We start from the raw sequence: 18,814 nt of genomic DNA, 5'->3' as shown, positions 1-18,814 counted from the left end.
TTAGACTCACTTAACCACGATTTCTACATTAGAGACTGAAAACCACTTGCACTTTTATCCTTCATGATTTTTCAAAAGCCTTTCGACAGTATCAATCACTCTCTTTTTGTATCCAATATAACACCGTAAACAGCAATATGGCTTGGATCGACCATATGTACTATATAAATAAAAGAATCAACTTAAACCTTCCCGATATTCCTTCTGGATACAACATCCTAATGTTTGGTAATCATAATTTTTGATTAATTAAAATTTTTATTTTTCATAATTACACTTTTACTATACACAATATTCAGCAATAAATGTATATGGTGGTTATAGCTCCTTCATTTGATATTTTTATATGATACTTTTGGTCAGAGTTTGAAAAATGTGACTTGATAAGATTTTAATTTTAGTATGAGTTTTGAAAATTTTCGAAAATTAGTGGAATGCTGTAGACTGAGAAAGTGTTTCAAAAAGAAACTAAAAAACAGGTTTTCAAAAAGTAAAAATACATTTAAAGCGCACCTTAAGTAAAAAAAAAAAAGAAAAAAAAGATTATTTTCTGAAATATCACAAAAAAATCTTGGAAAAAAGTAAGGTACAATAGGAAGAATAAATAGAAAACTAAAGAATTGCAGTAAAAAAAACTTCTACAAAATTGACTTGAATCACTGTGTTCAACATTAGACTCTCTGAATTTCAAACAGTTTCACGTCCGTGTCATACCATATGGCTGGTTCGATATTTCTGAAAGTCCAAAGAAACAGGGAAAATGTTCATTAGCAGCTGGAATTAAAGCTCATGGTGGTATTTTAGTGATAAAATGAGGCTACCTGAGATAGATAACGCCCCACATGTACGTCCTAAACCAAGCTGTAGTTCCACTATTTGCCTGATACTTTCTGATCAGAATTGGATGAGGCACAGGCAACAGACCCACGAGGGTCCCATGCTGCAGGAATTTCAGTATCTCCGATTCATCCGTGAGCCCTTTGTCGATACAAATCTTTTCAACTTGTGGAACAAGCACCTGCAGTAGACGCATTATCGTCTGCAGCGGCAACTTTGCTCGCCACGATGCCACCCATTCTGGGGTTGGAGTCCATACATTGGCTGAGGATGCTGCTGGCCCACTTGACGTCACTCGAATACTTCCTCGTTGTGCTACAGCACGCTTCAATGCTCCACTGGTATTGCCTTTGGGACTAGTTGCTGGCTACGGAATCATGAAAGATGGATCTTATTTGTTATCATTCGTAAAATAATGTTTTTCTGATTGACTTATATTACTGGAATATCATGAGGGAGCAACACAATCCATAGTTTACGCTGATTGCAGGAAAAATGACCCATGCTTTAAACATTGATCGATCAAGCAATCCGTTACTAGCATTTCGTTGGTTGGATCAGCAACTGTACTAACTGCATTTACGTTATGACTACATGTAGAACATCAAAATTAAAACGTGGATTGACATTTGAGCTTCTCTCCCCATAGCAAAAGAAAGCGGAATAGGAATAACAAGCGAAAAATTCCTCGGAATTTTCCACTATTTGCCTTAAAAAATTCCATAGGAATTTTCCATAATAGGTTCCAAGGAAAATTTAATGGATTTATGCTGGATTTTTCATATAGAATACATCCATGGAAATGCTCGTGGAATTCATGTGGATTTTTCCACCAAAATAAAATGGAGAAAAAATGAAGCTGTCACATGCACCTCGTGATTTTACTTCCGAATATTAAAGAAATAGCAAAGATTACAAGGATTATAATATGTTTTACTAAATCAGCAATAACGAATTAACACTTTAAGCAATAAAAAAATATTTTGTAAAAAAAAATAATTTTTTCGAAAATATTTATTAATTAACATAAAAACAGTATTATTTTAGGTTGGCGACCTATTTAATGTAATCACTTCATTATTATCTACACGAAACGCAGTGTCGCATAATTAATTATATTATAATTGCCACATGAATCACTAGAAATGTTTGCGGAAGGTTTGGAAACAAATTCTAAAAGTTGCCGCAACACCATTTTATTTGTTTGACATTTCAGAAAACTAGTGGAAAAAATCCATATAAAACACTATGGAAAGATAGTGGAAATTTCCATATGTTTTTTCCAGCTTATCCCGCGGACGTTTCACGTGTGAGTTTCCATATAAATCTTCCGCGGAATACCGCGGAATTTAACGCTGGAATTCCAGCATGTCGTACTAGTAAATTCCATGGAGTACTATGATTTCCATGGAATTTCCGGCTTTAAATTCCATAGGAAAACTTAGTGGAATTTTAGCGTCAAATTCCAGCGAATTTAGCCATTTGGACGCAAGTTTTCCATTGGAATTTTTGCGGAATTTTGCTATGGGGCTCTTTCCTAACCTTCCTACTTTCTTCGTTAGGTTAGGAGAGTGAAGAAAAGTTCAAATACATTTCGGCGGGTTTGTGTTCAGCCTTAACTGTCAAAAAAGAAACTCGTCGAAACACAGTTGGCTGCAGTGCGTTCCCCCATAGCAAAAGAAAGCGGAATAGGAATAACAAGCGAAAAAATCCTCGGAATTTTCCACTATTTGCCTTAAAAAATTCCATAGGAATTTTCCATAATAGGTTCCAAGGAAAATTTAATGGATTTATGCTGGATTTTTCATATAGAATACATCCATGGAAATGCTCGTGGAATTTATGTGGATTTTTCCACCAAAATAAAATGGAGAAAAAATGAAGCTGTCACATGCACCTCGTGATTTTACTTCCGAATATTAAAGAAATAGCAAAGATTACGAGGATTATAATATGTTTTACTAAATCAGCAATAACGAATTAACACTTTAAGCAATAAAAAAATATTTTGTAAAAAAAAATAATTTTTTCGAAAATATTTATTAATTAACATAAAAACAGTATTATTTTAGGTTGGCGACCTATTTAATGTAATCACTTCATTATTGTCTACACGAAACGCAGCATCGCATAATTAATTATATTATAATTGCCACATGAATCACTAGAAATGTTTGCGGAAGGTTTGGAAACAAATTCTAAAAGTTGCCGCAACACCATTTTATTTGTTTGACATTTCAGAAAACTAGTGGAAAAATCCATATAAAACACTATGGAAAGATAGTGGAAATTTCCATATGTTTTTTCCAGCTTATCCCGCGGACGTTTCACGTGTGAGTTTCCATATAAATCTTCCGCGGAATACCGCGGAATTTAACGCTGGAATTCCAGCATGTCGTACTAGTAAATTCCATGGAGTACTATGATTTCCATGGAATTTCCGGCTTTAAATTCCATAGGAAAACTTAGTGGAATTTTAGCGTCAAATTCCAGCGAATTTAGCCATTTGGACGCAAGTTTTCCATTGGAATTTTTGCGGAATTTTGCTATGGGGTCATCTTTAGAAGGCGATTGAGCGACAAAATTCTCCTTCTTTTTTGAGGGGAAGAAAAAACACACAGTTCTTAGTTTATCAAAGTCTATGAAAGTGAAAGCATCGCGTAAAGTAATATCTTCAGAAAAGGTGTTCCATGCCAAAACAAAGTGAATTATCCAAGGAAAAGAATCATTGGTGATAGAAGGTGACATTTCCCTAAAATATCAATAGCATTCTACGATTTCAACCAGAATACTGCATTTGGGGCATTCGGCGTCCACATTGTTAACAGTCAAACAAGTGAGAAAGTAAGATTTCTCCGCAACATGCGGAAGAAAGAGTGAAAAGGCTCTGCGAAAAGTGGAAGATTGGAATTTTTCAAGGCAGGAGGTGCCGTCCAGAGTCTCTATTCTCATTTATATGCCATACACACTCATAAGGTCATCCACTTAGTTCATATAAAGCCAAGTTGTCGCACTCATGCATCTTATCACTCTCAGCTTAGTTGATTTCCCCTACACAGGTTGGGATATAAAATTTAAACCAAGATATTCAAGGTAATCTAAGATCCTCTACCTGATCTCCCCACATGGATGATCAGATTTCCCTACATGGCTGAAAATGTGTAAATTTTAACATGTCGTAAGAGAAACTTACCGAAGCGGCCGGACTCTTGGAGGAAGCCTCACTTTTCGCATCTTCACATGAGAGCGTTGCAAGCGTTGCATTCAGATCACACAGGGTCGGTGATTCCTGAGACTGAGATGCATTCATATGAGCTGATTCTCGTTCTGTCATCTGTCCAATGGCTGGTGTATCCAGCAGGGAAGCCTTTAGTGTTCCCGGTTCAGCTGGCAGAGCAGGCTTTGACCCCTCCATCGATTCTTCCTCCACAATCGTGTCACTTTTATTGTCTTCTTCAGATTCCTCTTCGTCTTCCTCATCAGCATCCGTAGACTGTGGTGGCTCTTTGGCTACAGCAGCCGGGGCCATTCGTCTAGCTCCCTTTCTGCTACTAAGACATCGCGATATCCCACCCATATCCGATGGCAAATTCGCCAGAGCATGAAATACATGGCGCTTCCTTATGATTGTGTACACCAAGTTGGAATTCCCATCAAATTGATACTGAATGATATTGTTGAAGATCTCTAGTAGGAAGAAGACCAAATGATGATTGGCCGGAGCTGAGTAGAGGAACCATGGCGTACTAAATGCTTCGAGAAGATGCAGAAGTTTTATGCTTGCTACCATTGAGAGGGTTTTGAGATAGGGTGAAACATTGACAAGAATTGTCAGAAGACAGTCAAAGAGTGGTTGAAGTCTTTGGTGACCAGTGGCAATGATCTTGTGAAAGACCGTCACAAGAAGATCAGCATGAGTTCCAGTGAAGACAGGAATGTCCATTGGAACAGTTGCTGTATACGGTTTATTGAGGCGTACCCCGAAGTTCCTTTCCCCTGACAGCAGCAACAGTATAAAGACACCAATGTGCATCAATCCAACACGAGCTGCAATCAATAGAATATAGAATTGTCTAGAATCAACCAGATTCTATATTAAATACACAGAAAAAATGAAGAAAACGTACATTGATCAGCTCTTGAGTCATTGAGATGATAGAGTATGGGCACGAGAACGTCTAGGACGTCGCTACTTTTCAGCACAAAGTAGAGGAACTTCTTGTTGTAGTCGCAAATCTTCCAGAAAAATACCAGTAACTCCTGATGGCAGTGGAGGCGCTTTGTTGAATTTGGTAAGTAGCTCTGGACCAGAGGATTATTCAGAAGTCGCGTTATCCCTCTGAGTATAAAGTGAAAGTCTTCATCCCGATGCACACGACTCAAGTAGTTGATGAAGAGATTATCACCGAGCGTCGTTTCATCGTAGGCCGCTGTCGTTGGACTGTTTAGCGTCATGTCATGATCCAGAGTAACAATGAGAATCTGCAAGCAGACTTCCACCAAAGGCTCCATTGTGTCCGTAAACAGAAGATGATTGTACGGTACGCCCAGGCCGACTGGATCATAGGCGCAAACAGTATTGAGGAGGGAAGTAAAGAGTGGGAGAGCATGGCGATTGTCAGCACTTGTGAAATGAGCTATCCACTTATTAGGCTCTTCACTTGTGCTCGGGACACGGTACATTGTCTCACTGAAGCACGTGAGTAGCAATTTGAGCAATTCCGTGCGACGGAGTTCCAAATGCGAATGCTTTGGTGGTGATTGAGCAAAACCTACTCCAGCCTCCCAAATATACTCGCAGCTGTCAATATTTGTCAACTCCTCTGCCTTGTCCGGTCCTGACCGACGCGTTGCTACAACTGTGAAGTCTGGGCAGAAGAGCAAATCCTAGTGGAAGGAATTTTACCTTAACATAAAACCGCACAAAATTCTCCATAAACACAATTTGCATTACTTTAAAATTTAAAGAAAAGCCTGAATATGATTTAAACTAGCAAAGGACTTTAGCGAATTCGTGGATTAATATTTCTATCACTATGAGGCTTCTCTAAGTATAAAACAATTTATTTAAATATTTTCTAGGATCAGGCTATATCTATTTGGGTCCTTAAGCGTTCATGGCATGTCAATCTTTATCAAGGAGACAGATGGAAATCCCAAATAATAATATTTGGGAAATCCCAAATAATAATATCACCGGAAAATGTGACTAAAATCAAAAAAATGATATTGAGTGATCGTCGATTGAAAGTGCTTGAACTTGCTGACATGCCAGACCTTTCAAAAAGTGCCGTACATCGCATATTGACAGAAAATTTGAACATGAAAAAGCTTTGTGCAAGATGGGTGCTGCGTTTGCTCACACCGAAGCAAAAACAGCGTCGTGTCGCGATGCCCAAAGGTCAAAATCAAGGAATTGAAGTTCGAACTGCTTGCTCACGCCCCCTACTCTCCAAATTTGGCCCCATTAGACTATTTTCTGTTCCCAAACATGAAAAAATAGCTGAGTGGACAAAGATTTCCCAAGAATACTAAGGTCGAGCTTGCAGTTGACGCCTATTTCGACGATCTGGACGGAACTTCCATAGGTGTACATAAGTGTACGAAAATTCTGTATAAACTACGTACTTGTATCACGAAAATAACTCTCAACACTCACGCACACATATGCGCGCCCACGAGAATAAATGGCGGCCAAACAAACTTGTCACAAGCACCTGCCGTTTTTATTTCCAAATATTGACGAAATTATAGTAGTCGCAAGGATTTTAATATATTTTATTTCATCAGAGATAACGATTGAACAAATTAGATTATCACAAAGTATCGTATAAAAAAATATTTCTCAAAAACACTCACAAAATGGAATAAAAACTCGCGCATTTTAGGTTTGCAACTTCTTTTATATTATCACTTCACTATTTTCTACAGATAATACAGCGTAGCATAATTATTATATTATTATAATCACTGAAATTACTTATTTGTAATTGTAACACATAATTTGTAAACAGAATATTCCAATGGCAAATATTTCCCGTTGTTAAAGCAGCTGACAACACGCCTGCCAACAGCATTTTTTGTCATACAGGGTGTTGGAAACGCGAGCGCCGACTGGCGGAAATATTTGAAGGTTTATTATGTAAGCCCCCCTATAGCCGACGGCCGCGGAAATTCCACTGGCTTTCCAGCAGTCTTTTCTGCCATGTCCGCTGATTTTAACGCTAAAAATCCGCCTGGAGTTCCCTGGATTTTACCGCTGAAAATCCGCGTGGGCTTCCGAGGAGGAATTTGGCGCTAATTTTCCTTCTAGAGTTCCATGGACGTTTGCGGAACTCTCTATAGGACCGTCTAATAAGAAATGTCCGCGAGTTTCCATGGACTTTTCCGGAGAAAATTTCCGCGCCTTTTCCCAGGGATTATTAGCGCTAAAATTGATAATCAGCCCTTTAAATATTCGGAAAAATCCTGTTTATTTCCAAGAAAAATCTCCGCAGAATTTTCCATGCAACGGTCTGAAAGGCTTCCATGGATTGTTATTGAGAAATTCCTAGACTTTTCCTGTGAATTTTTTAAAATATATTTTCCAATACAATAATAATAAACACTAATTACTTGTTTTTCATTTTATTTTAATAATTCATATATATATATATACATATATAAAATAAATTCCCGTAAATTCTCATATAGTCCCGCGACCCCAATAGGGATAAGCAATTGAAAATGAATGAATGAAAATGCAAAAGTCAATTCATTGAAGAAAAGAATACATTCGTATCTATTTTTTTTTATGCAACTGAAGTTAACCTTTGAAGGGACTCTCTTCTATGTATTCAATTCCCAAGAGGTATTAACGGTCCTTCTGGATCCCGTTTCCACAATGAAGTATCAAACCACCTATTACGACATGGGTTGCTGGATTAGCTTCTCCAGTCTCTTCCTTTCCTTTCGTTTGTTGTCTTTTACACATTTGAATTGATGGGACAATGATGATGCCCCTTGATCGCCGATAGAACCTGAAATTTGTTAAAATTAATTACACTGTGGAATTGACTGAGTAGCTTGTATATATAGAATAGAGATTGTTAATCAAACGAATTTATGAAAATGGTTTGCGTTTTATTAAAAATTAGGACAGATAATGTGTAAGAACAGAGCAAAAAGCAGATGATTGATCTGGAAATTTTTTTTTTACATTTTGCATATGAAAAAGCAACAGCCAGTGCGAAAGGCATACAATTTTAACAAAAGGGTGTTTTAGATTGGAAACATTCATATTTTGAACATTCCAGTAATATTTAAAATACATGCATATTTGATTGATCAAAAATATTAATTCTAGGCAATAAGCATTTATACAATAACAAAACACCCACAAAAAGTAAGCAAAATCACACAAAAGCTTTAAATAAATTAACTTACAATGAAAAATTACAATTATTTGGTGCATATTAATTAACAATAACGTATTTATATTTTATTTTGACTGACCTTTTTAATCATATTTTTACTTAGAGGAGCAAGAAGTCTCGTTTTCCTAATTTTTTATATAGATTTTTCCTTTAATACATAATAAAAATATCTTTTTAAATACACTTACCCAGACACCACTGAATGACAGGCTGCTCTTTTAAATTTAGTTTCTCATTATTGGGCTGAAGACAAAAGGTGTGATCTAGGAAATCATCATTGAAGATCCTTGTAAGCCATTTTTTAGACGTTATCAGGGATTTCAATTCAAATTCCTGTAAAAGCGATTGAACATAAAGCTGGTGATAACCCTAGATCAGTTTATTGTAGGTGAGATTCTTAACGTGAGCAAAATCGAAATGCATGCAAATTCGATTTAGAGCTGAAGTGCCGCCCTTCTTCCACTTGCGTTGGTCCTACGAAGTTCAAATGTTTTAGAGAGTTGTAGCATTTTGTGAGATCTTTCATTTAAGCTCTCACTCATAAAATTCGGTCAAATATAACTGGAGTTATGGCGGATTGAATTTCCTGAAATTAGATCCCTCATATCTCTCGTTCTGTTGTAACTACAGCGAGCCCACGCCAGTTTTTGTAAACTTCATAGCCTAGGCTACACCACTTTCAAATTTTATCAAAATGACCAATGGCGTTTTTGAGAAAAATTAATTTAAATTTTGATACCATTGCAGCGCTACCTGTAGCGACAAAAACCCAAAATTTAGGTCAAAATTTTAATTAAAACCGGAGATATAGGCCGACTAACTTTCGAACATTGACCCTTTATAGCTCGGGTCAGGGGTTATCGATCGACTTAAGTATTTTTTGTTTGAAAGGTATAATCTGCGGCTACAACTCTAAAAATTGAGTCGGATGCACAAAAAAGTTTTTGAGATATTTAACTCAGAAAATTGAATTTTTTTATCCTTCTTAAAATATCTTCATTTTTTAAATTCTGATAATTAGAACCGAAGTTATAGCCATTTTAAGAAATTCTTTTGGGCCTTTATATATTTGCCATAAACCGCAAGTCAATATCTCTCTTAGTTTAGGAGATATTAAGCTCTAGGAATTGTTAAAAATCTCACCTAATAAATCTGAGGTCAATTTCAGTATTATTATTTCTACTTCATTTTAAAAATTAATTTTTTTTGCATCATAAACTTAAATGATTAATCCGTCCGCCTTTGAATGCAGCAGCTTTGAATATTTCAGTTTTTCTCTTATTTCCCAGAATAAAAATTTGAGTTTATTAATCAAAGTTAATAAAAAATATGTAATAGTATTAAGTATAGTTTACAGACTGGAACTTTAGTTTTGGGAAATAAGAGAAAAATTGAAATATTTAAAGGCTGCTGCATTCAAAGGCAGACGACTTTACCCTATAGTAATTTATATTTTTCTAAATTATTGAAAGAGGTTTCATTTAGCATTATGAATGTCGTTTCATTTAACAAGATAGACAATAAAAATAATTCACATATAAAAATAAATTTTAGGCAAAATTCTATGATAAATAAACATGAGACACTTCCGTCAATCCTTGTATCTTTTTCTAATACAAATTTTTTTACCAGTCTATTCCTTGACGTCAAATCGTGCTGCCATGACTTGTTGACCTTTAGAAGGCCCGCCATATCAAATATTGGGAAACTTGGTCTCGCAGGACGTAGTGCTCTCTCGATAGATTCCACTCGGGTCTGCAGATCTTTCAGCTGTTCGAGAGCTGTTGTTAAAGCCTTATTATTGGCTTCTTCGTATTCCCTCGTAATTCTTATTTCTGTGCAAATTGCTTGCAGTACTTTTAAAAGAAAAAGATAAATAAATTATTGTCGTAAAGAAATTTTATCAATTTTTATGTACTACACTACTTACTTCATGAGGAAGCCATTTCGAGGTCCACCATCTCAACGGCCATTTTTGTTGTGTGGGGGTATGAAAAAAAAACTCTAGAAAAAGCGAAGCTATTTGCTCAATTTAATAACTCACGTAAAAGTACAAATTAAGATCTTAATGATAGGTATAGTATTTTCAAACCTGAGATAAATATTTAACCCTTTAAGGACGATTGGGTCACCGGTGAACCAAAAATGAAATTTTTCCTACGGTCTTCTAAAGATATACATTTGGGGAGCTTCAGAAGTTATTGTATAAGAGACGGACGTTTGGACTGCACCTGATTTTTGCCCATGCCACTGGGATGTTGCAGGGGAATTCCCTGGACAAAGTAAATCCATCTCGGAAACAGAGGCAAATTGACGATTCTCAAACGGATTTTCAAAGTCCAAATTCTTGGGTATCACAGGCACCACAGGCAGCTGAAACTGGGACGATTGTGCTGATATTTGGTTTGGGACGTGTGGGTGACAAAATCCTACTGCACCGACTGTATCTAAATTCTCCCGATAACCCACATACAATTCAGATGAATTTTCTAGACGCGAAAAACCCATCCCAGAAAGTGGTCCAGCACAAAGTCTTTTCTCGAGCGCATTTAATGTTTCCGGATAGTCGCGCAATAAATCTTTGCGGACTTGTCTTGTCCTCCTTTTGCGGGCTGCATCTTTATCAAGAAAGTTTTTGGCTTCTCTTTGCCGAAACATTTCACAAGGTAAAGGGGTTCAAAATGATATCGCACTTACCAAAAATCAGTAAATTCCTTGCGGGAGCACTACTTTTCACTTTCACTGCACGCGTGGAACTGAAAAAGGTGACTTTTTCGAGGCCTCTATTCACTTTTTCGAGGCCTCAAAGAAATTAAAAGGAAAATTTGCGTACAATTCCATGGATTCTTAGCCGGAAATGGAAAGGAAATTGTACTCGGAATATTTAAAGGAAATTTTGAATCAATTTCCAGGGAATGGTCTCAGATATGTTGCAAGAAAATACCGTGGATTTTTCTTCAAGGAAATCCACACGAAAACAAACCGATAACTCCGCAGAATTCCAAGCGGAATATTAGCGTTTTTTTCCACGGAAACTCACGCGGAAAAATAGAAGATAAATTCCATGGATTTTTCTGTTACTCTGAAACTTTGCGCCCGATCGGCTATAGGGCCTTCCGGCACATTTGTCAGTCTTTTTGTGAAAAGCGTGGCGTGACGTGCAGTTGTGTAATTTCTTTGGGAAAGGAATTTGCGTAAGTTAGGATATTTTCTCATGTTCAAAACCTATGTAATTTAGTAGTATTCATTGTATAGGTTTGGCTGAACTCCTTGGGAGACGATCAAGCTAGGTCCTGAGTCAGGATAAAGAGTTTTATAACTTGGTAGGTTGAAAGAGAAAAATTAGAGAAATTCAAAATGGCGATAGTATGAAAATTATTAAATTACAGGTTGTAAACTCGTGAAATAGCTTGAGGTTGATGGAAGCGAACGGAGGCCGTTTGTGTTAAAGTAAGAATTGAATTATCTTGTTTAAGGAAGTGAATTGAAATTTAGGTTATATTTTAGGAACTATCAACACACCACATACATGCACACACATTCGTAATATTCAGCCATTCAGTCACCGCCAAATTAATCAAGTCCTTGCAGTCCGCCACGCGTGATTGAGTTAATAAAAATAAATACAGTCCACTATCTCTTGATGTGTTTGACCCAGGGGACTTGGTCCCCAACACAGGGTTTTATTATATATTTACGATGTATGTAGTATTACGTATTTACTCTGTAAGAGATTACTTCACACGGATACACTCACACAAAAGCACACTTCGGGTCTCATTTGGTGCAAATAGTACTGAGTAAAAAGTTTGGGTGTACATGATGATACTAAGTATTCGTACAACGTATATACACAATTTATACGTACAGTAGACTCTCACTCAATCGGCTCTTTTTCAATCGGGCGACAAATTTTGTTGACAATTTTCACTCTTAATTATGAAGCTAATTCGCTCAAATTCTCTGCAGTTCTTCCTATTTTATCGTGATTCTTTATAATTGAGCGATTTTTGTGGAATTTACAAAGGCTTTGACGCTCAATTCTATCGCTAAACCGAATGACATTTCGCCCCATATTCCCGATTGAGAGAGAGTCTACTGTAGTTTGGTTCCGCCGGGTAAATTGGTTTCAAGTTCAGAGGCCCATATGTCGCCGGTTCCGCATGTTATGATGTATAGCACTCATCGTATCTTCGCGTGTCGTGGTTATTCGGAGCCGAACGGAGCGTTTTCGGTTGCTGAAACCATCAGTTTTCTTGAAAATTTTGATGGAACTCTCAACAGCGCCTTTGGAAACTCTTGATTTTTGGTCAATATTTCTGATGGATTCACTTTCCTTGTGCAAATAAACGATAATACAGCGTTTTGTAGATGACAAACACCATTTTTACCCATATTCAATAATATTACATGGAATTTTAAACAAAATGTTGAATTTTCTTATTTCACTATTCTCTGCCCTATAACAACTGTGGTTATTATTATTTTGTGTAAAAACAAGCAAGTGTATGTTCCTAAAATATGATTTTGTTAGTATTTCTTGGAATTGCACAATTTGCGTAATTGGTATAAACAAAATACTTAATTGAATGTTGGTATCTGTTTTTGACGATTTTGGATATGCGAGTATCTAAACTGGCGACAGTGCTACCAACTGTCAAAAAAGGCAAAACTAAATTAGATTTGGATTTTCAGATGACGCTAGTTGTAATTTATACTTGTTTTAAATCCGAATATCTTGGATTCAATTTATCCTTCTGGAAGATCTTCTGTGGGTTTCTTTCGTGTTCTATAAATTATTGTTTTCCCCAGTTCTAGTGCGAGTGGACCTAGACTTCTTGGTTAATTGTGTGTTTTATCTTTGGATTGCAATTAATAACGCCGACGCTCACCGGAAGGACAGTCTGTCCTACAGAAATAAGATAGATTCGTCTGGTAGAGTCCCTGTTAATAGGAGCACCCTTCCCTTTCGTATTTGTTATCCTCTACGTAACCGTAGAAATTTGGGACCTCTTGGCTCTGCCACTGAACATTAAAGTTCATATGAGCACATTCACATTGTTTTTAGCCATTTTCCAGGAAACGTGGACTTTTCGTTATTTTACATAATGCTTTTGTCCATGAAATGATGGAATAATCATTTATGAATTTGACAAATTATGGTATTTATGCACCACGCAGTTTCAATTGTTAATGTTGCATCTTCAATTGCTATATCCTGTGTATAGAAATAGAACTCACGCATATTGCATTGAGCAGACTCTGTGCCAAAGGCGTTGAGGAGTCATCCCCCTCATTGCCGGATGGTAGTTGGGACCAGAAGAAATTTTTCCATTCACTATCTTCGAATATATAGGGCAGAATGCGCTGCAGGAGGCGCACGCAATTCAGAACAATTTGCTGTTCTGCCTGAGTCCGACAGCTGTTATCCACAGCACGGACCAGACGTTCTGTGGCTTTATAGAGCAGTGTGGCGAGATTTGCTGGGTTCTCCTGGCGCAAATTACGTATCTCATTGGGTGGAACAAGTGCAAAAACATCCTGGACATTTGTGCTATGTTCTGCCCAAAATTGATCCCAGAATGCATCGTCAGTGGCGTCAATTTGCTGAAAGGGCAAGATAAATGGTTCATCATTTGTCAATGCCTTATCACTAAAGACACTAAAGAAGTGAAACATTGATTTTTGCGTGGGATCGAAGGTGCCTCTTTTATGTTTTTTTTTTGTTTCCTCCCTCACAGCCGTCAGCAGCTGACTCAATCCTCTCACCTGATTCTTTGTGGTCAATTGTACAATTGCCTTCCGGAAGTTCAATTTCGTATCTGTATTGCCCATAACTCCAGCACAACTATTTTTCACTTGGTTTTTCACTCTATCGCGGATAGAGAAAGAGAAAATTTACACTTTTTCCTCCACGAATTCCCGATGTTAATGACAGCACCAGAAAATAGATGAGAGAATGCCCGCAGTGAGACGCTACTAGTTTTGTTATACAATCCCGCGCATTTTTCATACTGGGAATACAAGAAAGTAACGGAAATTATAACACATTGTGAGGAAATTTCATCCAAATCGGTGACATTTTGGCGAAATAGGACAGTTTTCAAAACTATTTCAAAATGCTGAAAATTGTTTAAATTGGTTTTATTATTGAGGGACTAATTAAGTTTGGTCAGTGGAGTGACTCGTACTCTGAAAATAAAATTTTGTCAAAATAACAAGAAGACATTGTCAAAAGAATGTTCTTCAATACAGAATATGGAAAAGTTTTGTAAAATCAGTGGCCAACTAAGTTTTGTTAAAAGTTTGTCAAAAGGATGTTTTTTTATAAAAAAATTTAAGAAAAAGTTTTCTTAAATTGGTAAACAACATCCTTTTGACAAAATTTTGGCAAGATCCATCTATCGGCTCAACGAAATTTCTTTTTCAGAATAACTTGGCAAACTTGTATGCTTCCGAAATTACGGTAAAAATAATTGGTAAAAAACTAATTAATTCAAATTAATTAGTGAAATTAATTGTTTTATCTTGCCTTTCTCTCGCATTTTCCCTCTGCGTACAAAGTTGGCAGCCATACAATTGCTCGAAAACTGACCGAATAACAGTTGGCACGCATGGAAAATTTCTCGAATTGCACGATTCAGAAAACAATTAATACGAACAGTAATATCTTACTCGTCGTATTATTTCACTAGAGTGTACTCTTTGTAACACACATGATTATCCATTTGAAATTTAGCATACCTCTTTTTCAGGCTTTTCTTAATATTAATCTTATATATGACACCACGATCAAACTTTTCCAATACTTACTTTATATGAGTATATATGTATATATATATATAAGGGCGTACCCAGGATTTCAGTTAGGGGGGGGGGGGGCTAAGTCTCAAATTTTGTTGGCAGGGGTGGGGGGTACATAATTTTTATTTTGAAAAAAATACAAATAAAATGAGATAAAAAGTATCTATATATACACAAACTGGTCCTACTTTTCATGAGAGATTAGCCTATGCTCAATTTGTAGGCATTGGTTAAGGAACGATCATCAGTGTTCCTCGGACCAGTGCAGTGTCTCCCATATTATTGGCCAAACATAAAATTAATTTTTAGAAATTATTCGCAACTTTTTACCAAATAACTACAGCAAGGATGCATTCCGTTAATTCATATTTAATCTATAGAATCAACTACCCGAGAAACATCTGATAAAGTTCCTTCCGATCCGTAAAACACAGTGCATTTTTACTATTACCCCTATCTTTATTCATTTTTGATTATAATAAGCATATACAAAAACATTAAATAGTGTTTTGGAGCTTATATTTTTTTAACTTAATATGGAACATTGGTCTTAATATTTCGTTTTGTGAAGCCCTTCAAGGCAAAAAGGACTATCAGTCTTTAGAGAATTAATGATATGCTTCTGAAAATTTGCAGCTTTGACATTTTTATTTAACGAAAATTTACTTAAGACTAATAAACAGAATATTTTTTTCATAATTTCTTTTTCAGCATAATAAAAAAATAATTCAAGTTCTTAGGCATAAAAAGAACAAGATTTAAACTATATTTTCTGCATTTTAATTAAAAAAAAATGAAAAAAAATCAAAATTCAGCCATTGAGCTATGTTTTCTAATATTAAAAACGTTAATATTTCTTTTAGGTGATGTATTAAACTAGTCCTCGATCAAAGGATTTTATGTTTACTTGATCACCAAGAGAGAGAAAACAGCAATTGATCCAAGCCTTTGTAATGCCTTGACTGCCTTTCTTTTCTTGCCTTTAATCTTATTTTTCTTTTGCTTTTCTTGACCTTATTGTACTGTCCCCTCCCTGGCTTATACAACCTGAGAAGGAGCATTTCCACCGTTTGGCTCCGGAGTAGGTTGGTCACCAACGCTAAGACGGCGGTGGACGCATTAAACTCTTGTCTGTCATTTTGCCTCTAAGAGACGCACAGTTTCAAAGGCATTTAATTTTTTCAAATAAATAAATAAATAAATAAATAAATAAAAAATAACTTATTCTATAAAGCGAAACAAGGTGTAAAATACTTCAAAAATGCCATTCGTTCAAGGACGCAACTTCAATAGGGGTATGCTGTTGAAAATGACAATGATGGTGATGATCAAGGACTGGTTTGACTCATTAGCTAACAGGAAATATTTGGTTTTTGGATTTCGGATGAATTTATTTCAAAAAATCTTGTCCATCGACAAGTAATTTTTTTCAAAAAGGTATCCGAATTCCGAAAAATTTATGTAATAAATATTTATGTACTAAATTTTCCCAAAAACCCATTTTAATCTTTCTTCAAAAGTCCTCAAGTTCAAGTACGGGTTTAACTCATCTGCTAACAGGAAAAAAACACGGTTTTTAGGGTCAGATGAATCTACTCTATGTAATCGTTACTAACGAAAATTTTTTCAATAAACGTTTCCGACAATCATGTCCTAACGGCCGAAATTTTATTTTTTATTTTTTTAATAAAAATGTTAAAAAAAACTAGTTTAAATGTTATGATTTTATATGTCTAGGAGCTTGAATTTAATAAAATTTTTATTATGTTGAGAAAAAAAGTTAGAAAATATGCTATTTTCAGCCTTTTTGACCCGCATAGCCCCTCAACAGATCAAAGTTCAAAGTCAATATACGACCTCAGCTTTAATTACATATTCTTAAATTTCACGTCTGACTGCTCCATTTGATGGCTTCAAATAAACTTTCGGAGTCCTTGGTGCTTTTTTTTAAACATATCCCCCGTGGAAATTAGAGGTCCATCACGAAAAGTTTTTAAGATGTCTTAAGGCCTCTACACATTGGGAGTAATTTTCAAAAAAAACAAATGCTTTTTAGAATGAAATTTTCTGCACTTCTCTAGGTGAAAACGTCACAATTCTGTCAAAAATGCAATTTTTGACAAAAACAGTTCCCAATGTCTATAGGTCATTAAGAAGAAGATTATTTAAAATAATCGGTAGAATCATTTTATGAAACTTGATTTCTTCTCATATAGTGAACCGTTAGTGCCAAAAAATATGATTTTTAGAAGACTCAAGGACGATTTTTCTAAAACATATTCTAACACTATATTTTTACTTTCTCTGTGGATTTTTAGGCTTTTCTTATAAATCCTGAAATATCCTTTAAATATGTGAAAGAGATTACGTGACAACTTCCTTCTTTTCGAAAGTTATATTACTGAATAAATTTATTACTGAAATTACGTTAGAAAAAGAAATCAAAAATAGTTACGAAATATTTTCCCATTTTTAAACTTTTTTTTAATTCTTGAATGTAGTACAGTACAGACAAGAGCCTTGTCATGTCCCCCCCATTGGGCTTTTAATAGTTTTTGAGTTTGTATGTTCATTTTTGTATTGACCCTCTACAAATGAGCAGTAAAACATCAAATTTGAGAAGTGACTAAATCTACAACTTTAAAAGCAATAGAATTTTCATGAAAGTTTCGATCTTTATGAATTGAAAAAGAACCCTGACCAAGAACAGATTCTTGATCAGGGGACTCGGCTCTACCAAAAGTACCATGTGAGATCTGTGTGCCAAAAAAAAGTTGTCAATTTGTTGCATAGTGCTATTATTCTTTTGTCAGTGCTTTCCCCGCGACCTTGCGACGCGTGCACGTTCTTGAAAACGAACCTGGCTTGATAGATTTTTGTTCTTTCGGTTCTTTCTGAGTGATAGTGAATTAATCTGACAGGATGAGGATGGGGACACATTGTGGTCTAAATTTCTTTTAAGGGATTTGTGGGAATTTGTCATCTACTTCGGGTTCTTAGCAACAATACAATGAATTCAGTGAATTAATAGAGTCCAAAATAGAAGATTTATCAGAGTGGTATGAAAATTTTTCTTTCGATGAATTGATTAAAGGGATTAAGGTAGTAAACATTTTGGACCTTAAGACATTGATTTTCCGGAATATTTGAAGATGCATTTTATATTATCATTTTTTTAGTTATCTGATCCTTAGACAAGAATTTTGAAAGTTCATGAAATTTGGAATAGGAGGGGTTAACATATTTAAAAATTGCAGAATAAGTTCATACACAGCGTTTCCATATCATCTTGAGAAAAAATTCTAATAGTCAAAATTTTCTTTTTTAATATTATCAGCTGAAATCTCTTTTCCTTGTGTTTGATGATTAATTGAGTTTGTTAAGTGCAAATTGAAGCAATAAACTCAGTCATTGAGTTTTGAAAACTTTGGTGTGCTTTTGATGCAAAAAACATACTTGCCATTTCAGCAAAATCGGCAAACAAAATTATGCTTATTAAGAACCAATGAAAATGTGAATCAGTGTTAAGTGATTAATCTCTAAGTAAATCACAACATCCTCACAATAATTGTATTTTCCGTCGGGAGAATCACACAGCACAAACACCCAAGAGTTACTTACGTAAATGGCTTTCTGATAAATCCACGTCGTACGATTATAATGCCAAAAGCACAATATTTACAATTAAACTGAAGAAATAATTACGATAATTTGTGGCCTTATCAAGACAGAGAAACCTTTCTTGAATGAAAAGGGGA

At 35.6% G+C, this 18,814-nt stretch overlaps 1 protein-coding gene and 2 long non-coding RNA genes across 3 annotated transcripts; 1 reads left to right on the top strand and 2 right to left on the bottom strand.

Moving 5' to 3' along the window:
* Window positions 1-238: 238 nt before the first annotated feature.
* LOC129805038 (protein HID1) lies at window positions 239-14,207 on the bottom strand. The gene is made up of 6 exons (XM_055852849.1): window positions 14,022-14,207; window positions 13,494-13,859; window positions 4,965-5,724; window positions 4,031-4,884; window positions 822-1,204; window positions 239-735 (listed from the first exon to the last, which is right to left on the bottom strand). The coding sequence occupies exons 1-6, from the start codon at window positions 14,085-14,087 to the stop codon at window positions 672-674; spliced, it is 2,493 nt and encodes an 830-aa protein (XP_055708824.1). The 5' UTR covers window positions 14,088-14,207; the 3' UTR covers window positions 239-671.
* On the bottom strand, window positions 7,620-9,924 carry LOC129805040 (uncharacterized). The gene is made up of 4 exons (XR_008752040.1): window positions 9,882-9,924; window positions 8,441-8,585; window positions 8,332-8,377; window positions 7,620-7,856 (listed from the first exon to the last, which is right to left on the bottom strand). It is a non-coding gene; the product is annotated as an uncharacterized LOC129805040 (long non-coding RNA).
* On the top strand, window positions 11,396-11,926 carry LOC129805039 (uncharacterized). Its single transcript, XR_008752039.1, has 4 exons — window positions 11,396-11,446; window positions 11,508-11,575; window positions 11,642-11,702; window positions 11,760-11,926. It is a non-coding gene; the product is annotated as an uncharacterized LOC129805039 (long non-coding RNA).
* Window positions 14,208-18,814: the final 4,607 nt, after the last annotated feature.

The sequence above is a fragment of the Phlebotomus papatasi genome, chromosome 2 (genome assembly GCF_024763615.1).
Source record: "Phlebotomus papatasi isolate M1 chromosome 2, Ppap_2.1, whole genome shotgun sequence".
NCBI lineage: Eukaryota > Metazoa > Arthropoda > Insecta > Diptera > Psychodidae > Phlebotomus > Phlebotomus papatasi.
Note: the sequence above shows the minus strand (reverse complement) of the source record. Positions and strands in the feature narration are given on the sequence as shown.